General features: G+C 41.6%; 1 protein-coding gene across 1 annotated transcript in view; it reads right to left on the bottom strand.

The window, feature by feature from the left end:
• Nucleotides 1–17044, bottom strand: part of MAN1A2 (mannosidase alpha class 1A member 2) — a 133913-nt gene extending 116869 nt beyond the window's left edge. Inside the window, exon 1 of the mRNA XM_018074517.2 lies at nucleotides 16700–17044. Coding sequence (XP_017930006.1) covers nucleotides 16700–17007 — 308 coding nt within the window. The 5' untranslated portion in view covers nucleotides 17008–17044. The remainder of the gene's footprint in view (nucleotides 1–16699) is intronic.
• Nucleotides 17045–26522: the final 9478 nt, after the last annotated feature.

Consider the following 26522-nt stretch of genomic DNA (forward strand, 5'->3'; position numbering starts at 1 on the left):
AAATACTGGGTTTTGTAATAAAGGATATTATAACTCTATATGCCTTATGTTGGTCACCATCTCTGTACGAAACATTCTTTTTTCAGGGCTTTAGTGGCCCTACAGAAGCAAGCTCACTTACTCCTTATGCTGGTACTCAGGAGACCGGGCAACAAGCCATTCAGCCAGTGGTGAGTTGAGCCAGTTGAAAAATTATGGATCATTTCAGACCAAATCAGGTCTCCTAACTGGCTGACTGCCCAAACACTGATGCTGGGGCAAGGATATAGGCAAGATTAAATGGCTGGGGGCACCACAGAACAGGACATGAGTTTCAAGTATTACAGACCTGCATGTTCAGAGATGTTAAAGTCCAAGTTATAAGATGCATGTTTTCTGCATACAAATTCACACAGCCATTAACCACAACCATTCCCTGCTATCACCTCTATCCCCACACTCAGCCATATGGTTTCCTCTTCTCTAGTTTACCCCACTGATACCACTTCCTCCATCAGCAAGTCAGTCCCTACAATGCTGAATTTTATTTATGCCTGAGTATCACCTTCCTCCAAATGTCTCCTTTCTCTGATTAGTATCTCATTCAGCCAATGTCCACCTCTTCTTATGCCTCAGACAACACTGATCTCTTTCTACTTAGGGACAAAGGGGAGGAAACCAAAAGGCACCATTTCACAGTCATCCTATCCTTTAGTAGTTTGCTCCATGTGCAGTTTCCATCTTGGGCTCCCAGGAAAAGAAATTGCTGCTCCTCACTACCACCAAGTCCCCCTGCTAGCCCTGGCTCAATTTTCCCCTCCCCTCCAGGCTCCTGTTCCTAATCACATACTTCTTTCTTCCCCCCCACCCCATGCTGGAAAAATGAAAACTATATTGACTGAAGCAATGTCTTCTTCCTGATGTCTGTGTTCAAAAGGGGCACCACAGTTAGTATGATAGCTCCCTCTTTTTACAACCAGAATCCTCTAGGCAGCCCGATCTCCAGCAGAAAACACCAAAACTCTCACCAACAGAAGAAAAACAGCTGGAGAACATAAGCAATTTAAAGCAATAGCCATGACATTAGTATGGTCTTAGTCTAAAAATTCTCAATTGTTCAAATACAAAATAAGTTGCCAGGAAAAAAAAAAAAACAACACATAAAGAGAGTGGCTGTTACAAAAAAAGTATCAGTAGCATATAATGCAGACTCAGAGATGGCAAACTTTCAGGTAAGCAGATGGTACTAGACTTCTCTGCACAGGAAACCCTCTGGCAGGTCCTACATAGCTCTAAGGAAGTGACTACCCTCACACAGATGTTCTGTCGACACAAACTGCCACATTTCCATAATGCTATTTTAATCACCCAGCCAAAGTTGCCTTGCACATCCCAGAAGCAACACTGCTTTAAATATTGGATTGGAAATTCACACATACTGCTCAGATTCATCTTCCTCCTCCACCTATAATTGTTACCATATGGCTAACATGGTAAGTTGATACCTGTCTATCAATGTGTTTAAAATCAGAAGACTAGTTGCCATGCATGGCACCATAAGCCATGCACTGCAATGTTGTATGGCAGAGCTTGAAGAGAAAGACAAAGTGGAAAATCCTAGAATCTACTCTAGGGAAGTGATTCCATTATAGGAATCAACACTATGGGAGTGCAGCTCAGTCCAAACATAGCAATTTCCCTTTACTTCTTCCTCTTGACACCAAGACACAGCTATGCACAACCCTTCTGGCTATTACAGCATCAGTGCTACTCCACTCGCCTTGCTGTGGCACAGCAGCAGCACTGGATTTGTCTGAAAGACACAGATCAGGTCATCACAGTGCAGGACTGGCAGGATCACTTCCTTCCCCTCTATGAGGCAACACTTTAAAATGTAGTCCTGCTTACAGACATTGGATGAATTATGGGGCAATGACAGCAAAAAAAAAGAAAAAAAAAAAAAGAGACTGTACTCAGTCTCAGAATATCAATAGCTTCCAGAAGATATTTAGACACACGTCGTGAGAAAAGGCCCGGACAGGACAGGACCTGCAGACCATGTTCTGTTGTTCAACACAGTCATTGTTGTTTTGGGGAAGGAGGGGCAGGGGAGGGGAGGTATATCTATATATACAGAGCACATATACTGTGACTCAAGAGAATTTCATATAGAATGATACAGACTGCAGAGTGGATATACTTAACAGTAATATTGGATTAATTAAAACAGAAATATAAGTCCTTCTCCCATGCAGCACCGCTGGGACTACTTAGAGGGAAAGAACAGCAAGGTTTTATACCTCTCTACTTAGCAAAGCAGCCAAAACAGTAACTAAAGATAGAGCAACAAAATACCTGCAAATCATGACGTACAGTCTAATCTGCACTGCTCCACAGAGCAAAACTGTATCTCATTACTCCCAAAGTTCTTTAATCTTGTCAGTAAAGCAGAGGATAAGAGACAACTGTGTGACAAATTATTTAGCCTTCTAGGTGCTTTTAATAAGTTTCCACATTAAAATAATCCACACTGCTAATGAAATACACAATTGTGATTCAAGAGACAGATAACTGGGTGTTGAGTTTTTTCCTTTTCGAAAAGGTCAGAAATGCAAGAGAGGATCAGTAACTCCTCATCTGAAAAAACATAACAATGGAAGGCTCACACTACTCAGTACATCTATGAATACGGAAAGCAGGTTTTTGCACATCTGACAAGAATACAGCACCTATCATAGAATCACAAAAAGTTTGAGGTGGAAAGGGAACTCTGGAGGTCATCCAGTCCAACTCCCATATTCAGGCAGGGTCATCTAGAACTGATTGTCCAGGACCATGTCCAGATAGCTTCTGAATATCTTCAAGGATATAGATATCGTTGCCATAAATTATGCAGTGGAGTTTGCTCATTTGCTCCACTCCATGAGCATAGAATATGAATGATAAGCTTCACTCTGCAAAAGACATCTTCCCAATTGAAACATCTTCCCAGCTGAGTAAACAATATTGCTGACAGCAAAATCCAGCACAAAGTCTAAGGAATGATTGACCCATAAACAAGGTAAGGATGTCAGCATCATGATGGTAAACATAACAGAATACAAAAAAAGTATGACAGAGGAAATTGTGATGTGTAAACTACTCTTACACATTACAAATAATTCATCCAAAGATGATTTGGCTTTCTTTGGGGATTGCTAAGCAAATATTTTTTCATATATATCTGCTATAAAAAAAATATTGTCAGGATACAAGAAACAAAATACAGCAAATGTCTCAGTAGTATGTACATCTAGAATTATCATGGATATTTTTCATAAACCTATGATAACATTAACAGATTAAGCTAATGCAATGAAATGTTGATTAAAAGCTATTTCCAGTATCAGTTAAATATCACATACAGACTTTAGATGTATGCAACAACAGATGAGCTGGACACAAACTGCTCTTGACATGACCGAGACAGAAAATACACAGAAGTACTGTAGCTAAGAACATGAATCCAAAACAAGGAGAGAGATGGGGATATAAAATGTCTCAGCAATTTGGTCTTTGAATTGTCTTCATCAATAGAATTTCAAGTTTATCAGAGAGCTTTATAAACAGTACATAGTACTGTACATAGTACGTCTCTTCCTCTATTAATTTGTGTAATATAATCATACGTGCATCCAGCATGTAAAGTCTAATTTCTTCCTTCACCACCACCATATACAACTTCCTAAATTCCCAGCAACAAAATGCAGCTCATGGATAGATGTAGTTAAATGTTTGATTCCTCAAAGATTAAAATAAAATCTGTTTCATTAGCTCAAACTATTATGGCAACTTTCTTACCTCTTTCATGAAAAACAGATCATTTCACTAACAAATCTATCCATGCTATATGTACTATATAACAGTACATAACTAAGAGATGACTCAAACAGGATAACACCATTGATTTGACTAATGAAAACTCTGGAACTAGAAAACAACTCGCAACTCTTTCCTTCATTTCACTGGCTGTAGGCAACAGTCATGTTTATTTTGAGTTCAGACCTAATAGCTTCAAACATACTGGTCCAGAGTAAACAAGCATATGGTCCCAAGATGACCAAATCATGAGACTCAACTCTTTTACAACTCAAAATCCAGTGTGAGCTTGGGCTGAGCTCCAAAAATAAACTGGAACCTTATGAGAGGATACTCTCACAGCTATAAGCTACCAAAGGTAAGAAACAGAATGTAATTGATGATATACTAACTTAATCCAAGAGAAAAATATTGACTCCAAAAGGCATAAAAGCTGAAGAAAAAGTGGAGTTGGAATATGTTGACTCAGCCAGATCAAGAATCAACCCGCTCCAAGATCAAAGGAGGCTGATATTTTCCTACCTTATACCTTCCAGGTCAGCAGAGACTCACTGAGCTGGTAAGCACATTAATCCACAGTAAACAGCCTAACTGGTGAGGCTCTCTGCATGAGCCAGTAAATAACTGCTGTGTATCTCCTGTCTGAAGAACCTCTGTGCATGGCAGAAGATGCCAAACACTCACCCATGGCAATTTTAAAGACAGATTCTATTTCTGAAGATTAATGCTGTGGTAAAAGGTCATATCCTTGCAGCCACTGTCACACATGGAAGTTAATATTAGCTGGAAGTTCTTTCCAACCCTAAAGTAAAGGTGCTGCAAAATTATGCACTCAGACTAGAAAATGGAAGCTTAATTCCCTCCCCTATAAATATTATGTCACCTTCAGTCATTATGTCATCTTCAGTCATTATCATTCTGGATTCCAGAAAAAATAAATAGCACAAAACATGGTATTTAAACTGGTTGTCAAAGCCAAATGTAGTTTCCTTTCTTGAGGATTTCTTCAGTTTTATGGAGGCTTTTATTCATTCTTTCTTCTGAGCGGCTACAGTTCAGTCGTTATTAACGAGTTAAAAGAAGAAGAGGCATTATTAGCCATCCATCACCACAGCATGTTTCAGTACCACACGTAGCCTTTGTGGGAGAAAGGCTGGGGCAAAGGCTATTCGTGATCTGAAAACCAGCACGGCATAAAGGAATATAAGAAAAATTTCTGGGTTAGACTACAATCCAATGTCTACCCTTTCCTCCCCTCGCAGCTTTCCCATCTCCACATAGCACAGAAGATGGTGATGCTGTTTTAGAAGTCTTGGACTATAGAACCATTGGATAGCACTTGCCACCTTCACTGCCCTGTTTCCTTTTAATTGTTGAGCACTGAACTGAAAACAGTAGGGTCAAATTGCTAAAAATAAGTGAACAATTCTATACAAAGAAGAGGTAGAGCAGAAACTGAAAATAAAATACAAATCCAAAAACCATCTGCCACAAATGTTTTTTAACAGTTTGATGTAAATATAAGCCTTTCTAAATCTCAAAAGGCATTCTATTTTAAGCACTATTGAATACACTTGAAAGCTGGTAAGAACAAGGATATGGCTGATGCAGTTTAAGGGAATTTTTCAAGACAGCTTGGAAGAATTCTACTCACAGTCTGTACAGGTTCCAGAATTTCTTCTCCTTAACAGAAGTCAGATAGAAAAATGAATTTTTTAAGTATCATATTTTAGGAGTAATTTAATTTTTTATGCCTCTACATATTTTCTAGTTACTAAAACACTAGACAGTATTACATAGCTTGCTTTTTTTTTTTTCCCTGAAAATTCCATACTATGAATCCATGAAAGTTCAAAACCAACTTGCTAGAGAACCATAGAAAAGCAAGGAATTACAACTTACTCAAAAGTTACACACACCACTTTGGAGTTTGGGCTAGTTGCTAGTTTGTCTACCTGTTAATGTATGAAAGGAAGTTCCATGGATGTTTCCTTGGGTTTTTTTAGCTTTTGAACTCAAAAGGCACTTAACTTTTTCTAGGATCACCACCAACAAATTCTAGAGAATAAAAAATTTTGAATAAAATGAAATACTGGAATGGGTTAAACCCTCTTGTGATGGGGATTGATCAGGTGGCTCATGTCAGCATCTAAACCTTCCAGCCCAAGCAAACGTGGCATTTTCTTTGCACTGCCTCAAGTTTCTCCTGCAAGTGCTCCTGCAGGTTACATTACCACTTGAAACGTCACATATTTCATTGAGCACAATGATTCAGGCACCTTGCCAAATTGACATGAATATGTCAGGCCTCATTTTTCTTTGTAATAGCAGTAGATTGGATGATCTAGTCCCACCATAGTGTGACGGCCAGATGCTATTCTGAGAAAATTATGTCTAAAAAGGGGAGACAGGGTGTCAAGCGAATGACTGAGTATAACCACAACAGCACACCCATTGGAATAAAATTAGTATTCAAGTGATTTATAGAAACCAAAATAAACATATCAAAAGAGAACAGAGCAAAGCAAGGACCTGGGGGTCACATGGAGCAATGATAAAAATTCTGTTGTTTCACCAACACACTCAAGAACAAAGTCACCATTAGGCACTCACTTTTTGAGTGAATAAACTGTCTACCATTGCCAACTTTGGCCAACAAGCAGCAATCAAATGCTGCAATGCCAACACAGGGCTGAGTAAAAGCCTGTCAGAAAGATTCCAGGTTCTCTTCCATCACTGGTTTCTGCCATTGTTTTTCACATAAAGACCAAGAATGATGGGGTGATGGGAGGGTTTATTGTTTGGTTTGGGGTGGGGACTTAGGTGGATTTTGGTGTTGTTTTTACAAAAGAGCTTCCTTTGGTTACCAGTACAACTTTGAATTATTCCCAATCATCATGTTCACTAATATTATTTCAAGAAAATGCTGAACCCAAGTTCATACAGAAGTTACTTATAAAAACTTCCAGTAGAATATCGGTCACCTCATTAGTCATTGGTTTTAAAGTTTCACATTCAAGTATTTAAGTGATAGCAGTGACAATTGATTATCCACTTCACCAAGCAGTTTACAGATATCACATATACAGATAATATATCTGTATATGTGATATCTCTAGTATCCTTCCATGGGTATCAAACTCTCAAAATGAGAAAGTTCCCAGACATGACACAAAATTGAAAAAATTCTTAGTCATTAGGGTGACAGTTACTGAAGAGCAGTTAAGGTCCATCCTCTGGCATGTGAAATAGTAACTCATTTCACATAGAAATAGGTGTAACATTCAAATTCTATTAACTTTTCACTGCACTGATCTCGACCAATTTAACAAGTATAACAATCAGCAGATCCAACTTAACTGTTTTTAAGTACCTAAATCAGTATTTTTAACAGTTCAGAGCAACAACCAGTTAAAATAATGTGCAAGACAGTGATAAAACTAAAGTTAAAATTTTTTTAATTGTTAGCATTGTTTCTCATTTGTTTTGATTTTTATGTATTTATTGGAAAAGGGCTGTTTCAGAGACCCATTAATATTTCAATTGCCACGGATTCTACTATCTGTAGAAAATTTGAAAATCTGAATTTCTTAAGCCCACTTAACCCTCTGCAGTCATGTCTTCTCCAGAACACTGTGCACTGCAATTCAGAATTCACTACATACAGTACTTAAAAACTTGGAGAACATTTTCGACTCGAACAGAAGCCAGTGACAGCAGAACAGATGCCTTTAGGAAACTAAGAATGTGTGATTATAGCACTGCTTGCATCATCTGCAATTATTAAGTTTAGAATTAAATAGTCATCACTGTTTCCAAGATAAACCTGATTAAGAGATTTAAAAGGTCACCAGAAACACAGTTCTTAGTCAAACTAGTTCACACTATCATTTTTTCAGGACAGAATTCTTTCTTTCTTCAGAAACAAAAAAAAAGGGGGGAGGAGAGGAATATTGTATCTTAACAAGGAAAATAACTTCCCTCTTCTCTAAGCATCCTTCCCTCTACTTTTGCCATCTCAAACAAGCCAAGACAGTGGCAGGTGTTTTTCAAGTTCTATTTTTAAAGCAGAGAGCAAATTTCATGTCACAAAAGTAATAAAAACAAACAGGAAGTTTGTGGTCCAGAAAGTCAGCTCTGGATTACGATTTTCTAAATATACGACAAAGGATGAAAGTATTCTGGAGTGAAATCAGATCCCACAACTTGCATTGGAAAAACAGCAAATAGCACTCAAAATGCAACACATTTATAAAGATAGCTACATATCCAGAAAAATCTGCTGAGGGAACAGCACATGCTGTAAGCTATTCTTACTAGCCAACAAACCCAAACCAAGTGTAGAACCCAGTATGTTCAGCACAAGTTTATTTATCCAGCAGGATATTCAAAGCGAGAATACAGCAGATGTGATCTTCCCCTTCCCACTGAAGGATTTAAGGGATATACCAATCCCACAGACGGTACGTTTTTCTTACCCTTAGTGATCACATTCAGTTTGATCCAATAAAAAGTCAATTGGATTAGTCTGATTTACCACTGATGGTCACCTGCTCATAAATGGCCAGACTGTACACTTCAGACATTAAAACATGTCAGCAGGTCACAGAGATATGATAGCAAATTACTGAGAGGGAGAAACTACTTATGCAGCCTGTCTGTGAAAGCTCCAAATGCCTTGCTGGACTGCAAACAGTGCTAAAACTCAGCTGAGATGAACACCATCTTGCAAAAGTCTTCCAACTGCCTACTAGCATATAAAAAGCTGGAGCACATCTTCTATGAAGACAGGCTGAGAGTAGGGGTTGTTCAGTCTGGAGAAAGCTCCGTGGAAACCTTCTAGCAGCCTTCAAGTACCTAAAGGGGACCTACAAGAAAGCTGGAGAGAGATATTTTTTACAAAGGCATGTAGTGATAGGACAAGGAAGAATGGCCTTAAACTGAAGAGGTTTATATTAGGTGTTAGGAAGAAATTCTTTACTGTGAGGGTGTGAGGCACAGGTTGCCCAGAGAAGCTGTGGACTCGCCATCCCTGAAAGTGTTCAAGGCCAAGTTGGACGGGGCTTTAAGGAACCTGGTCTAGTAGAAGATGTCCTTGCTCATGGCAGTGGGGTTGGAGCTAGATGATCTTTAAGGTTCCTTTGAACCCAAACCATTCTAGGATTCTATGAAAACTGACATTTCTGCATCCTGGTGTTAACAGAGTTCTCTCATTTAAGAGTTCCTAGAGCTTTATATAGCAAGAAAATACTTTCATCACATGCACTCCCTTAAAGCTGTAATTTTGCTCATGCCATACTGATCAGATTACATAATGTTAAGCCAAGTGAGAACCTCAAACTTGCTCTCTCAAATAGAATCATGGAAAATAGCTAGCTGTCCACTGTAAGCCACAATGGCAGTAACTGCAAGGAGCTGGGAAAGCATTTTAAAATCCTCTGGTGGTTTAAGAGGTGACTAGCAAGTAATAGAGCACATAAAACATTAATGAAACTAATGCTCAATACCACATGGAAGGTAATCCTCCTCATCAGTGTGCATCATAAGATTATTTAAAAAAAAAAAAAAGTAGCAAGAGAGAATCGCAAATATGATTCAACATTTGGGCAAATAAGTCCTCTAAGAAGAAGAACTAACGCAGTCCTGTAGTTCAAACACCAATAGCCTTCCGCTTTCTGTTCCAATGTTTCCTACCACCTCAGTAACACACCTCATTGCTACTGCTGTCCCATAAAATCCAGTTCTTCCCTGCCACAGCATTAATCTCCAACCACCCCTCTCCAGCAATCAGTGAAGAACAGAGGACAGATGCTGTGGCTGGTTCAGAGTTACACTTGTGCAGGCTGACTAACACAGACCAAGTATCACAAATGACTCTTGGGTTCACAGCTGTGATCCTTCCTTTAGCACTTATTTCGACAGGTCACCCTTTGCTGCTGAGAGATCCTACAGGGAAGAACGAGGAATACAGAACAGCAAAGGGTCAGTAAGAGCTACAGGTAAACACACAGCATGTCCACAAACTTTGTTTGCTCTGGCAACAAGGCCAAAAAGACCTTTAAAAAGCAATGTCTAGCTGACATAATAATATTATAGGCTATTTATTAACCTATCTTCTAAGCTTTTTTTTTTTAATTTTAGAAACACCAGTGTACCTGGTTGGGTACTCAAAACAACAAGAATGGAAGTTACCAGGGAAATTATCTCCCTTATTATTTAGTATTCGAAGATCTCATACAATAACACAGAATCTCCAGATCTTAGAGTGAATGGATGAAGTTACATAATTTCCTCCGTACAGGACGCTAGATAACAAAGACAAAAGGAATCAAAATCCCACAAATTTTATGAGCAAACCTATGACAAGAACCTAGCAATCACCAAAACTTTTCCCAACATTCCTCCCCCCATGAATGAATGTATTCACTCTCAATACAATAAAATAATAAAGCAAAATCTATGTGTTGAATTTGAAGACAAATATCCTAGGTCATATAGAGCAAATAAGAGAAAAACCATTAGATTGTAAATGCAGATACTTCAGAAAAGTTACAGTCATACAGGACATTTGAAGCCCTCAGACTTTTTATTTCAAGGTTTGAGGCAGCAGGAAAAAAGATACTTATTTTTTCCCTTTCTTGCCCTTACAGGCTTGTTGGCCTGTTGAACACTCCTCTCTCCACAAACAGCTAACTTGCAAGAGAACTCCGAATTTCAGTAATAAAGTGATAATCTTATTACTGAATTAAGACAGATGATAGCACTCACTTGAGCCAGCATCTGAAAATGAAGGGAAAAGAACAAATCCCACAAGCTATACCCAAACAGGTGTCCTCGAGTTCCCACTTTGTTAGCTGGAATAACAACTCTGAGGAACAGCTGCCTACCCACGAGACCAGTCTCTTCTCAACATTGACAGCTGCAATAATGGAAGTGCAGAATGGTAGAATAAAAGCATTGACCATGTTTCTTAATTTTATGGGCTTTCTAGGGATGGACATAAGAAGAAAATAAAGGTATTACAAAATTTCTCCTCTTTGCCCATATTCAGTCTCAGTTCAGTTGTTATGAAAACATGTGCACATACCACACCTGTATGAAAAACCAATTACAAGTTTGGTGACGTTTGTTGTAAGGAAGCAAAAACCCATAACTCACAACTAGCTGAGTAGGATCGAGATATTTGTATTTACTACAGGAAACTGAGAGGATCAAACCATGGGAGAACTCTTGTAGAGCAATATGCCCACAACTAGCCATGCTGCTTACTATTGCCTCCATTGCTACCATAATCAAGCAACCCACATTTAGGCTAAAGTTCTTTTGAGATTTTAATCTACAAAACTACGAATGAACCAAATTGCTACTGCCTCCCACCCACTAGCTGGCGTAAATCCAGCTAGCAGGCTTCCTGCAGTTTTCCCACGCCTGATTGTTTTCCAGCATGTAGACAAAGTATAGATCACGCAGAAAACCAACAAGTGAAAACTTTTTTTTTTTTAAGTGAAAAGGGTAAGAACTGGAGAACACCAGCTCTTGACTCCCCTCTTTCATAATAGAGGCAATACTTTGACAAACTGGAGTACAGTAAAAGAACATGAAGAAAGCAGTGCTCTACACATGCTCTGCTCTGTTCAGCAGATGGGGGAGAGGAGGGAGGACATCTAGACAGATGGTCTAGAATTTGCATTTTGTAATTCAAAATTGAAAGCACTTCTCAGCCTACAACATAATGCGTTCATTTCAGCAGAACCTCAGAAATAATACAAGAGGGCACCTCTCCCACTGCCCAGTGCAACTTCAGGACAAATCCCAATTGAGTTTAAGGGTATAAAGTGGGCACTCTAGAAGAAATCAAACTCCCATAAATCTTCAAGTACCAGCATCATCTCTCAAGTCCCTTCTCAAAATGGAGTCCAGAATGAAGAATTATATTTGTCTACTAAAAACTCCAGCTGAGAAAAGTCTCCCAATAAAGAGGGCCAGTGCTCTTGCAGTAGTTTCAACAGTTGAAGACTGGTACCAGTCAGTTATGCCTACTTTGCCCTAGACATACAAGATACTTCTGACCCCTGAATTGGAACGTACTACTTGAGCTCCAGAGATGTAACCATGAGGACCCGTATCTCCTGTGTGCTGCACCCTGGAAAATCCTTGCTTCTAGATCAAGCATCTCAGCCTAAACTCAGTGCCCACACTTGAAAGAGACTGTGGGGAGTCTGCAATGAAAAATTGAATGGAGTAGGAGTTGGGGTGCAGACACCACAGCGGCTCCTGATTTTTCAGGGGAAAAAACAGGCTCGCTGAATCACAACAGCAAATACTGTTAATTACACTAATGAGGTGTGCCTAGAGTAAAGTTGGGAAAGGAAGAGCAAAGAGTGTTACGTACTTTTATGACAGAACACACTGATCCCAGTAACAGAGATTAAATTATCTCCTCTGCCCACTTTTAGTATGGCTAATTAAGTCATGCAGATAAGATAAAGGGATTCAAAAGAAGTATGTTAAGCTTTTCCTGCTTCTTTTTAAAAAATGCAGAATTTAAAAGAAAAAATTAAGACTGAAAGCTCCTCAGAATAATTTTTGTTATTTTCACCTCCTATGAGTTGACACAGGAGCTGCTACTGCCATAGAGACAACCACATATGGAGCAACAGAAGAAAGAGCACTTTTAGACTATTGCCATACAGTTGCTGACTCTCAACTGGTCATGTCAGACTGCTGAGCTTATATCTTTGCATCACATGGAAATCAATATTCCTTAGCTTTCCAGAAACAAAGTTGAAAGCATGATTTAAACTGATCTATACCTACTCACTCACAGAGGGTAAGGTAGTTGAGGTGGTCACTTCTATTAACAGCTCCTGCTATCAACCTGATGACATGAGGGTTGGTGTCTGGTTTTTGTTTTCGAAGCACAGACAGAAAGTATGATTTCAGCAATACACAGGAATTTAGCAGCTGAAGATACAGCTTTGCAAATTCTGAAGGACTTAACTGTTGGCACAATAGTAGTCCAACTGCTGTTACAAAGTAGCTTTGTTGCTTTGAGCTCCTAAAGTTACATTATTCGTTGCCTCTAAGATTAATGCACTTTTACCACAGAAATGATCTTAGCTTTTGTAAAGTAATATAAAGAGCAGTTGCTTGACACATCATTAAATAAACAAGTTCCCTCCATTTTTATATTGCAGATAATCCTGTTTTCAAAAAATCTGAGAAATCAAGGAGATTACAGGGCATCTGCGTTCTCACTCATTTACATTAGATGCCAAGAAGCCATAAGAATGTTTTGGTTCGGTTCCTGAGCTATCTTTTAGGCCTGGTATGGAAGAATAAAATACCTAAGATATCTGAAAAGTAACTGGGTAGTAAGAAACCCCGTAAGTATTTTTGTGTGGCAGGAGATGCAGAAGTTTGGGAGAAGTGACAGTTATCTAAAGCTGTGTAACAAATTTTGAGTGACACTCAAGTTAGTTTGGCAAGATGTATCTTTAAAACCATGCAGCTCTCATTCCAGAATCTCTGCAATATCCTATTTGAAATGGAGAGAAATTCATCTTCAGGAAATTAAATTTATTTTTTAAAAGTGTGTGTATGCACATATCTTCCTAAGTCCTGGACTAGTCTTTTCCACTCTCGCTCCCCTCAGAGGCAAAATTTTGTGGTACATCTTTCCAACATTACTAACTCATTCCCCATGCACTATGCTGCAAGTGCACATGAAGAGCTTACCGATGAAATGAGCACATGAAAATGATCATCACCTTGCAATACATCCCTCCCATTTCCCAAAATATAAATTGCAGTTTTACTCCAGATTTTAACCATCTCCTTACATGAAATGTCTTTTTGTTTGGATGATAGGCAAGGACACTGTAATTTTTTAATAAATATTTAAGAACATCAGGAAGGGAGCAGGGTTCCCCCCCGCCTCCTGCCTTTTTCTGCCTGGAAGGGAAAACAAAAAAAGGGACGGGAGCAGTAAGGAAAACAGTTTAATGGAAGATGTAAAGTTAATGTCAGCAAGGGGTAACCACTGTAACAATAATAATAAAAGCTCTCAAGAATGTCAAGGGTGCCCAAGGGACAAGGTGGGAAAGCAATGCAAGGAATACAGAAAAGGTCCTCTGGGAACCATTGTTTGTACACCCAACACTAAAGCATAGCTGCACGACAACTTTCTACCTACAGCATTGCTATATTTTGCTAGAAGATAGAAACAAAATTATTTTCCAACAGCCTACAAAGCTAAAAATTTGAGTACGGCAAAATGTGCAATTAATTATTATAGCCTATATACCAAGGGAGCAGCATTTTAATATGAGCACTTTATCATTTGATAGAGGTCAATACTGGCATTCACAGAAGAAACACTTTTTTTAGTGACTAAATCAAAACACCTGTCATGTCATGATCAAGTGTATACTTCATATGAATGACCTTTGATCTGATTACCTAAGTCCCTCGATTTCTGGAAATACAACTTGTCAATCCATCCTCACACTGCACATCTTAGACTGCATCCTCCTTCGTACTCAGGGTAGGTTAATTTCTCTTGATCTTTTGTACCATAACTCCTCTGCACTACCCAAAACCCAACACTTATAGAGTTGACGCATGACTCTGCTCCTTGACAGCAGGCAGAACAAAATTTTCCATCCCAAACAGATATAACAAGTAATCTAGAACTCGCCACCAAAGACCCTATACTTTCTCAAAATACCATCTATCAATGTCCCTGCAACCCAGGAGCAAGAACTCGATAATGAAAATGGCAACAAGTGTTTTCCATTATGGAAAGCAGCCACCACATCAGCTCCAAGCTAGGAAATAGCTTGTTGATAAGACTGTATGGTAATCAGCCAAAGAAGTTGTTTTGAAAGTAAAGCACGTAACCTTGATCCACAATGCATTTTGTGGCATTCACACAAGGGTCTTACAAGCAGGTTAAGCAGGTAGGCTTTTAAAGCAGTTAAGATATGCCTAGAGTAATCTAGTGGTTTGCAGGGCTAAAACAACAGGAACAATATCTATTCTTGCTCAAATAACAATTCAAAATGTGACCATAAAAAAAAAAAAAAAAAGAACATGACAGGGAAATTTTGAATGGAGGGCAGGGTACACACAGTTATAGCAATAGAGGAACAGTAGGAGAGGTGACTGATGACAGGATAACCACTTCGCTTAAGAACATATCCCAAACAACCAAAAATGCATTTAGTTCCAACAGTTTTAAGTTACTGCTTATCTACACATGACAGACAAAACGTATGTACTTCATTACTAAAGCTGTGGCCTCAGGAATTACACTTCAAGAAGGAACCTGTAAAGGACCCACATGAAATATCACTATCAACTAACTCCTTTTTCTACAGCCCATCTACTGAGCAACACAAGGTACAACAGTCACAGCTGGAGTTTGGAAAATTCCTGAACTCTCTTTTTGTTTCATCTGTCCTATATTTTAGAAACTGATTTTGACTGAATGTGCAACAGGGACCAGGGAAGCTAAGAAATAACATCACGAAAAAACACACACAGTGAAACAGGAGAACTTCAAAGGCATATTAGAGACTGTCTAAACTTATCCTTAATGCAACATTTAACCACGTCAGCAATTAACATCATAGACAAAATAAGTACTTGTTAAATATTAAGTATCCATGCCCTTTCAGATAGCGAGAAAGGGCTCATGGAAGTGGCCTAAGGCATCCGACAGCAAAGATGCCTTAAGGAAAAATACCACGGTATTCAGGTATTCTTTATAACTCATAACAGATTAATAAAAAGAGGTCAATTAAAACCTCTCCTTTTAATCTAGCACAAATAACCTTTAAATAATACTTATGTAAAAAAGATACGTTTTAAACTGTTCTCAAAGGAACATTACCAACATAAGTAACCTTTCTTCAAATTTCACTGTATTACTAATTTGAGTATGGAAGAGCAGATCTTTTATCACCCATCATCATATTTTAGCACATGTTTGACAGTGAAGAGAGATCTGTCAGCCTCACTATGATCTAGGCACTAGGGCAGGATTTAAGCAATTAAAGTATGTTAGAAGCAAGTACACTGTATAACCATAATTTAAGGGGGTTTTATCTCCATTTTGAACGCTTTACTTCACATGACCCAGCCTTGAGCATTTAGAGGCTTACACCACACAGAGCTTTAGGTGGCCCCCAAAAACCTATCAACAGTATGACATTAAACCTTGATACCCTTATCTTATCTCCAAGTTCTTTACACTGGCAAATACAATTAAGGCAACTCAGCAACCGGCAACTTCAATTACCTGGAATAACATAATTACAAGTGAGTTTAAGGGCCAGAAAAAGGCAATTGTGCCACATGCACTAGTTCCGTGTCCTGCTCATCAGAGGCTGACAGCCTCTGGATCACAGCATGCAGTCTTTGTCAGATCAAAGTTCTTGCACACTATTCAGCAACAAGCAGCTGTTTTGAGTAAGCACATAATAGCTACAGAAGAGATGCAGCAGTTTTTCAGTCACTTACACTGTCTCCACAAACGCCATAACTTAACCCCCTTCTCTCCATGACTGATGCAGGGAATTGGCCAGGGTGAGAAAATAAATCAGTCACTGGAGGACAGCTCATATTTATCCTCCCAGCTCTCGCTCGCCAGAAGGCTAAATTCACACTGGGAAAGAAAACATGGAGCCACAGCTACATGTGGCAGCTGGAGGACACCAGGCTAGCGCTCAGAAGTTGATGCACGTTGGGAAGACACGAGGATGTCGGAGAGAGGAGGAACAGCAGTACGGGAAGGACCTATTTTAAGGGATCTCCCTCTCCCCAGTCCCGCTCCCTCGCCGGCGAGCAAGGTACCTACCTGTGCCGGTGCTCGTCGTGCCCCTGCCCGTGGATGAGGAAGCCGCCGAGGTTCTTGCCCCCTTTGCTGGTGTCCACGTGGGGAATGAGCACATCCTCTAAGCCCAGGTCAAAGCGCTTGTGCTTCGAGGAGTCGGGGAGGAAGAAGAACGCCCCGAAGCACAGGGTGATGAAGGCACTAAGAATAAGGAGCAGGATAAATTTTTCGGAGAGTCTCAAGGTAGCCCTGTGGTGCGGGAAGGCGGAGGCCCCCAGGTTGAGCGGGGGCAGCCTCCGCCCGGAGAGCGGCAGCAGGGCGGGAGTGGTCATCCTTGCGCTAGCGACCACCCGGCGGGGCACGGCTCATCCCCTCAGCCCCCGGGGAGGGCGGCCCCGGCCCGGCTCGGGGGCTGCGGGCGGCTGCACCATCCTCCACGCCGAGGGAAGGGAGGGCAGGGGGGAGGCCGGCCGCCCCGACGGCCCCCGCGGGGGCTCGGGCCGAGGCGCGGCGCGCCCCAGTACCTGAGCGCCTCCCTCCCTCCCTCCCTGGCCGCGGGCCGGCCGGGCCGAGCGGCGACTCCGGTCAGCGGCACTGCCGCGCTCCGCGACCGCGGGGCTGCGGGACGAGCGGCAGCGGGCGGTCGGGGCCCGGCCTGGGCACGCGGCGTCGCTTCGCCCGGTCCTCTTGCCCGGGCCGGCGGAGGCGCATCCCCTTGGCCGCGCCGGGGTCCCGCTGCGAAGACCGCCGGGAGCGCCGCCGCGCCCGTCCCGCTCCGGACCCTCTGCCCGCCCCTCACCTTGCGGCCTGCGCGGCGGCGGCGGGCGGCGCACGCGCGCGGGGCGCGGGCGGAGCCCCGGGAGGGCGGGGCCGGGGCGGGAGGGGGGGGGCCTCAGCGCGGCCCCCGCGGGATGCGGCGGTAGCGGAGCGCGGGGGTGGGGGTCCGGGAAACACCGCCCGCACACGGAGCCGCGGGAGAGGGTCCAGTGGGGGGCCACGAGGGTGCTGGGGGGACTGGAGCGTCTCTCCTACGGGGAGAGACTGCAGGAGCCGGGCCTGTTTAGTCCAGAGAAGACTCAGAGGGGATCTCATCAATGCATATAAATATCTTAAAGGCCGGTGCCACGGGGATGGTGCCAGACTCTTTTCAGTGGTGCCCAGCGACAGGACAAGGAATAATGGCCATAAACTAAAATGCAAGAAGTTTCACCTGAACATGAGGAAGAACTTCTTTACGTTGAGGGTGGCACAGCACTGGAACAGGCTGCCCAGGGAGGTTGTGGAGTCTCCCTCTCTGGAGACATTCAAAACCCATCTGGATGCGTTCCTGTGCTATTATTTGCATCTAGTAACCTGCTCTAGGTGACCCTGCCTTGGAAGGGGGGTTGGGCTAGGTGATCTCCAGAGGTCCCTTCCAACCCTAAGGATGCTATGATTCTGTGATTTGCCCCAGCACAGGGCCTCATAGTCACCCTGGGCACTCTGTGAGACAAGGCCCTGAGTATGAGTGACATTTTCTGTGGTACATCCTGAGGGAGCTGCACAGAGACCTGAGGGGAGCACAGGTAAGACGGACTTGAAGGCATCAGGCTTTGCACCCCAAGGTGAGCTTGTTCTGGTTTACTTTAGGGGCTGAGCACACTGCCCAGGGCAGCTGTCCTGGGGCAGCCAAGGGTCCACCACAGATAGTCATAGAATCATAGAGTGGTTTCAGTTGGAAACGACCTTAAAGATCATCTATTTCTAACCCCTCTACCATGGGCAGGGACACCTTCCGCTAGACTCCAGGTTGCTCAGAGTCCTATCCAACCTGGCCTCGAACACTTCCAGGGTGTTCTCTCTCACAACTTCTCTGGCACAAATAGTGCCAGGTCTCGTGGCTTCAAGTCTTGGAGCCATCCTGCTCCCTGAGCCACTTCAAACCTAACCTGTGGGAATGTTCAGGCAGAAGTGTGTTGAGAAGGGACGCAGATAAAGTGACAGACAGAAAGCATACCTGAATTGCCCTTTACAAATATTAAACGTAGCTGTTTTACCCTGGTCAGCCATGGTTTGCTGCCTGCATTCCCCCACAAGGCAGGGCTCCCCATTCAGTACAGGGTTTAATAAAAAAGCAAAAGGAAAAGTGAAGAAAAGGCATGGACAGGGTAGCTGCAGGAATCAGATTCAGAGGAGTTCACATAACAAAAGCAGGTCCGTAAGTCTGGGAGACAAGTTACACCTGAAGCTCTTTTCAAAGTAGGGTGTTTTCCACGTTTTAAAGATTTTACAACATCACTGGAGACTCGGGTACTCCCAGATTATGGAGAGCAGAGTGTGTTCAGCAAACCTGGCAGACAAGTCTGAATCACAGCCAAGGAAGCATAAAGGCAGGAGAGAGAACAGGTCAGTTCAACGTGCTGAAGTGAAGCTAGCTAGGCTGGAGAGGACTTCTGAGGTATAAGGCAGCATCCCTATACTGGGGTAGGAGTGACAAGATGAAAACTGAACTGAAGCAGTAGGCAGCAGCTCCCAGCAGGAAACCTTCCTCCTCAGTGAAGCTCCAGAAGGGTGAGGAATCCCATCTGCAGGTGTAAATACACAAAGAAAGTGGGAGAGAAAGCACTGAGGCATGCGTCCTGCAGGTAGACAGAGCAGGCACAGAGCCAAGAGTGGCTTCCACTACCCAAATGCTTCCAATGCCCATGAGTGTGGTGCCCTTGATCCCAGTCACAGCAGCTGCTGGTATCTGAGCAATGCAGACTTGATAACAGTAATACCAGGCATTTAGGTCTGGCTTATGCTTTCCTTTAAGTGTTTACAATCTTTGGGAAATTCAGAGTGTGGTGTGCTATGGAAATTAAGCCCTCAAGAAAGGTTATTTTTGGAGGATTCCAGGGAAGGAAAGCAGCTGAGCTAACAAAAAATACTCTGATGGTCAATCTAGTGGCACAGATGTGGGTGCGTCAAAAAAATCCCGATTAATGAGCCAGTCAAGTTAGCTGAAGTTAACTGATCAAGGTAAAGGAGACCTAGGCAAAATTAACTCTTCTACTCTGATCACTCCTTATGTTCTCACAACCAAGCTATGAATTGCACCTTGCTGAATCTTCTCATCTTTCATAACATATCAGAGATAGTGGCCTTTCTCATCTGTCCACCCAGCTAAACTCTTCCATCAACTTATATTTTGCTTCCTCTTCTCTGTTTTTTTACAAAGAGGACCCATGACAGTGCCATGCAGCAGACACATGGACCCTGCTCACTAGTCTTGCACTACGAAGCGCTCCAGCCAGTACAGTAACTAAACCAAACATTTAATTTGTTACTACAGGATGAACATGCTTCAACTGGTCTGTTGGCCATTTCAGCTGCCTTCTAGTTTTGATCTGGTAAAGTAAAGTATCTTCAAATATGTTCATGTCTTCACTTGTTAAATTGCTTTTACACACAGTCTGGAAAACAAAGATCAGTCCATGAAGACTTTTGTTCTTCAGTCTCTTTGCCCTTTGTTTCACTCTCCTCTGCCAACACTTGTTTTTCTTTTGCTTTAGAAGACTGAGCAGAAGCTTCCAATTTCTTTATAACATGTTTCTTTTGTGTTCAGCTCATTGCAAGAAAGTGACATTTCTGTAGGTTTTGTTATGTGACCTTCCCAAATTCTAAAGCATCTGTGTCTAAACTATGATGAAGTTTTGTATTTCTACAATTTTGTGCTTGTTTTGACTTCCCTACTTTTTACCAAAGTCTGATAGTAATTTTTCATCCTTTGGTTCTGTCATACTGGGTAATATGCATATCCCTGTAAGTCTGCCAGTGATTTTCCACGCTGCAGTGGTGTTACTCTGTAGCTGAACAACATTAAATATAGAACTGTATTGAATTAGTTGGATTTTGGGAGCTGCACTATATAGATTCTGCATCTCTTAGGGTTTTATCAGAGATTCTCGGAACATTCTCTGAAGTGTCCTGAGCTGAAACCTAAAGGTTTTCACAAGAACCAGGAACTTCCTGTACTCATTGCCTTGACTTTGATCAATTGCTAATGTAACTGGGAACTTGAGGTCCAAAAGTGCTTGATCATCAGCACTAAAGTCACTGTATTTCCACAAGTCAACATTTCTGGAAAGCTATTAGGGTAGTTCACATTTTTCAAAGGTAGACAAATTAAGTCCTGTAGAAGTACAGATCCATGTCAACGTATTATTTCTTTCTTCTTTAAATGACCACAGGAAGCTTTTCTAGCATCACAATTTGGGCACACAGTCTGGATTTATTGTTTGCAAAGCCTCTTCAGTTTTCTTCCAAACACTTTCCAGTCCTTCCTGTGGCCCCCAGATTCCATGGAAAGTCTGATGCAGCTTGAAACAACATTCATATTCTCTTGGACCCAATGGTGATTGGGGTCCCAAGAGCACATTTTTTATGGAATCCAGTCTCTAGTGGCTCCTGTGACTTTGTCTCCGTGTTTCCCCTCCTATTCTTCCAATCTACTTCTTTGGAAGAGACTTCATCCACAGCCAAGCTTTGCCACAAAACTTTGGTCTTTGGCACATTGCCCTGCTCTATATAGACCTCCTCCCTGTGTTGCTGAATGTATGTAAACATACATTTTACTGTTATTTCTATGTGGACAACTCACAAATCACCCTTTCTGATTCAAATCCCATTTTGTTCCAAACCACCCTTTCCCTCAGAACTTTCTGAGGAAGACTAGCGTTGCTCATCCTTACCTTGGCTACAGCAGGATGATTAATACTAAATCTCATTCTCCTCCTTCCTTTTTCAATCAAGGTGGAGAACACAATCTTCTCCTATTTCAGACCCATAACCCATGCTTGGTCTTCAGCTCTGAATTCACCTTACACACTCACATCCACGCTCTGAATCGCACTTGTTGAATTTTTTCTGCTTAATGTATCAAAGATATGGACTTTCTGATCCATCACCTCAGCCAAACTATTCCACTTAGGCATTGTCTTGCTTCCTTTTCTCTGGTTCCCACAAAGACAGTATTGCACTTTTCATGTCCATTCCAAGTGCTTCCAGAAAGAGATTTTTTTTTTGTGAGTGATTGACCTCGCTGTGTCACTTCAAGTTTTGCATCTTCCCAATCTTTCCTGACATGCCTTCCCCCTCTCCTAGCATTTCTGATTCATCATTAAGACATCAGCTCCTCCTACACCCAGTTGGCCTATAATATCAGCCTCCGGCTCCTATTTATTAGTGTTTCAAGTACTTCTGTGCTTTCTTCTATGCTTCCTTAAGGCATGAAAGGACTTGCACATCAAAAAGAAATTTGGGAACCATGAAAGAATATTAGACTACAGCATAAAATTTGCAGCTATGACAACTGAACTTACTCATGGCAACTTCTCTACAGAGACACAGAACAGGCATAAATATCAGATTGTAAAAGAAAACATGATGTCGATGAGTGTATTGGGATCAGCAGCAGCACTGCCATTCTTTGGTTGAAAAGTGAAAATAAGTTTGCCAGGAATGGTCAGAAAAAAGGGCCAAGAGCTGCATAGCTTCAAGACCTTGAAACCAAATAGTTGCCTGTTGTAGGGATGCACTGGGAAGACCATCTCTGAATTATTGCAGCTTGTTAAATGCATGGAAGAGATTGTGTAACAAGTTAAATATATCATCTGCTTAGTGGTCTGCATTTACATATGGTGGGACTTGATGACTGAGGTTGTCCCTGGAAATAAAAACCAAGCTGATCATTCAGATGGACACAAATCTCACACATTTGATGTTTTATATCCTAGCACAATCTGCTTTAAAAGAAAAACAGGATTTATGCCCCATTTGTGCAATCCTAAAAATAGAATTGCTAAGACATCTTTACGATAATAGAGATGAGAAATTTCTACGTAAATAAATTATAGCTTCCCGTTGCCAGAAGTTTATTACAGAAATGAGTCAAGACAAAGATTTTCAACATTATAAAAAACAAGTCAGAGTCCTCTTCAAAACATAATTAAAAAAACCTGTCACCCAGCACTCAGTATGCCACAGGCATACTGAGATGGACAACATTTAACAGTGGCAGATCCTTCAGTGTTTGAAAGGGTAATATTTTTCTTAAAATTCCAGCCCTAGTCTGGTGAGAGCTATGGGGAACATGAAAATCAAGTTCATATTTCATAGTGAGGCATTCTTCCATTCTGGACAGGGCAGATTAAAATTTGGCTGAAAAAGAGAGAGATTTACTCCCTTACAGCTGTGTTTTGGAATATCTGCATGTCCCTGTTCCTCTACACAGATCTTCATGCCTGTCTCCATGAACCTCCCTGCAGGCATATGGGCCCAACTGCACTGATTACTTTGCAGAACTGGGGGTTAGAAATTACAAAAGCCACATGCTTTATAATTGCAAACTCACTAACTTATCCCAGTCTCGTTCAATGATCTTCTCCTTCCCAGCAGGGCCCATCTGTCACCATTTCACTAACTCCATATTTTAATGAGATCCAATTTCATTCTTTGCTTTCAAGTGGTTTTATTCTGTATCTGTACATTGAAAGAAAAAAATATATGTTTTCTATTAAAAGAAAGTCAGTCATAAATATGTAGAAAACTGATGGACCCCTGCATGTATTGCCGTTCAACATTTTATCATTGTGTTGTTCATAGTTTTGCATTATCTTCATTCAATGCTAAAAGAGCAATTAAAAGACGTTTTGCTTTAGAAAGAGAAAAAACATGAAGGAAGGATGGACATTCAAGTATAAACTGCCTTAGAACTACAACAAGCTGATAAGAAAGTGTCTTTGGAAGCCTAATCTTTGGGTAAAATGTTCTCATTCAGCTCATGCTACTGAATCAGACTTGGACCATGAAAACAGTCAGTGAAGAATTCTGCTGTTAAAGGAGAATATACCACTTGATGTAAAAATAACAGCGTCAGCTCTCACATTATTAGCTCTCTTCATTAGCCCAGTCACAGGTTGAGAGGCAAGAAAGGCTCTCCACAAACTGCCTGGGATCTCCTAGGCTAGCTCAAGCCTGAGGGTGGAGTTGAAGGCATCAAGACAAATTGACTAGATACAGTAGCTGTCATTTCTTAGGATGTATGAGGTTCATGTAACAATGCTCCTTTGTTCCAAATGAACCAAAAAACTCCTATGGGGAACACCATCATCAGCTACAGTGGGCAAATGCATGACTGCATTGCATGGATGCAATGCTCAGCCAACAAATTCCTGTCAAACTGTTGTCTTCCCTGCACATATCTAGGTAGCTGCAGTGTGACATGCAGCAGGGAAAGCTGCACTGCTGTGTCCTAAGCACTGTGCTCATCCTTGCTGCCTTGTGAAGCCTCAGGGTGCCTATCAGGATTGGCAACAGTAAGACAAGGATTTTCCATCCACTTCTATGCAGGTTGAAAGTCAAGCCAGTGCAACTGCTTTCAATGAAAGATTATATTCATCACCCAAACACAAGGCTTCCTTTTGGTTTGTTAGTCTACCCTTTACACTTTTCAGTAATCTTCCTCCTCCTCACTTATCTAATACTAATCAAAGTCATACATGCACAATGAACGCAGCATTTGCTCAAAATGCTGGTCAGACTCCACTGGCTGAGTAGCAGACAGGTGGTAATTGAGTCCAGCGCATCCTGATGGTATTAGCTCTATTTGACGGGTATGCAGCAACTGTGTGAGGTGTGTGTTTGAAACCACAGTGACTTCCAGATACACAGCCCCCCCAACTGGAACAACTATGCAGGAGACTTGCAGCAACTTGAATCTACTAGAGACAGTTCAAAATCTCCAGTTCCAACAAGTTTGAAATTCCGGATACCAAAACAGAGCTTCTCTGATGAAATCTAGGTATGGGACAACAGGTGAGGAAAAAAAGTGTTTCTCTTTCTGCTTCTACTGGTTGTAATGACCACTGTTGCCACTGCTGATGGAGATGCCCAGAAATGAGACTGGAAACTTCTCTACTGTGTCTGTGATTATATACTTCACCATCATTATATATTCTCTTCTTTTCCCTTCTGCAAACACACACCGTTAGCACACGCTGAAAACAAAGAACACAGAGCTGTCTCCCCTCAGGAAGAACAAAGCCAGCTTCATCCCTTCTCTCTCAAGCATGAATAACAATCTGCTGATCTTACCTGAACATCTTCAGAGTTTTACAGCTAGTCCTTTCATGCCTCAGAGAGCCTATCCAACCTTCCTGTAAATGCTGCAGTGGAAGTTTATGTTCCATCCAATAGCTAAATAACTGCTGACAGGTTATTGTATTGACCATTGTAGATTTTCAGATACTCCTTCATGGATAGAGGCAGAGACTAAAGCCAAGATGAAAGACAGCATGAATGCTGTGCTTACTGTTTGTGTTTTTGTTACCTGAAATTTGTATATAATAGGGCTTGAATGCAATGGAGTCCTTAAAATGGAGATCACAATTCCCAGTAAACACAGAAAAAAGAACGAGACTGTGGAAGATGTTGCCAGGTCCTGCCCTTGGATCATAATAAACCCATGCAACACTACAGGCTTGGGGCAGAGTGGCTGGAAAGCTGCCTGGCAGAGAAGAAACTGGAGATGCTTGCTGACAATAGCTAAACACGAGCCAGCAGTGTGCCCAGGTGGCCAAGGAGGCCAATGGCATTCTGGCCTGTATCAAAAATAGTTTGGCCAGCAGGACAAGGGTAATGATCATCCCCCAGTACTGGGCACTGGTGAGGCTGCACCTCAAATGCTGTGTTTAGTTTTGGGTCCCTCAATTCAAGAAAGACATTGAGGTGCTGGAGCAAGTTCAGAGAAGGGCAACGAAGCTGATGAAGAGTCTGCAGTACAAGTCCTATGAGATGCGGCTGAGGGAGCTGGGGGTGTTTACCTTGGAGAAAAGGAGGCTCAGGGGAGACCTTATTACTCTCTACAACTACCTGAAAGGAGGTTGTAGCCAGGTGGGGGTCAGCCTCTTCTCCCAAGTAACAAGCAACAGGACAAGAAAATGGCATCAAGTTGTCAGGGAGGTTTTGACCGGATATTAGGGAAGATTTCTTCCTGGAAAGGGTGGCCGCCTTTGCAAGAGACTGCCCAGGGAAGTGGTTGAGTCACTATCCATGAAGATAGTTAAAAGACATGTCGATGTGGCACTTAGGGACATGGTTTAGTGATGGACTTGGCAGTATCAGGTTTACGGTTGGACTTTGTGATCTTAATGGTCTTTCCTAACCTAAATGATTTTATGAGTCTAAGAAGTTGGATGAAAATCACTAACCTCAGTACAGTAAAATCACAATAAAAACAGAGTTCCAAAGTCTCCGGGCAGGCACTGTGTAAATAACATGGCAGCTCTAAAACTTACGAGAGATTATGATGAAATCTTGTAAAAGCTCAGATTCAACCAGCGCTTTCTGTTGTACATGAAAATCATTTGGGCTAGTAAATGAGATGACAGTTAAAGAAATGGTACTGGTTTGGGGAGTACTGATTGCATTTTGTTTAGGAAGATAAAAGGGAACTCTGTTTTGAAATGGTAATGCAAAGGTAGGACGAACATTGTGTCCATAGGAATGTTACCCATTTTCTCATGAAGAGTTCAGAATAAAAAGAGGAAGTAGGATTTTTTCCCCCCACCCTGAAGAGTTTTGTTGTGGGATGTTTGGAGGGGGTTTTTTTTGTTGTTTGACTTGGTTTGGTTTAATCAGAACTATTAATTAATGGTCAGAAACTTTTGATTTATCGAGTGGAATATCTGAGTGACCACTGAATCAAAATCCCAAAGGTCTGTAAAAAGCATAGATTACATGATGTAAGCAACCCATTTTAAACTATTTCAGTAAAGACTAGAGAAATAAAAAAGCAAAATAAATAAACATGCCAAACAATGTCAGC

Source organism: Manacus vitellinus, unplaced genomic scaffold, assembly GCF_001715985.3.
Source record: "Manacus vitellinus isolate BGI_N305 unplaced genomic scaffold, ASM171598v3 scaffold_28_pilon, whole genome shotgun sequence".
NCBI lineage: Eukaryota > Metazoa > Chordata > Aves > Passeriformes > Pipridae > Manacus > Manacus vitellinus.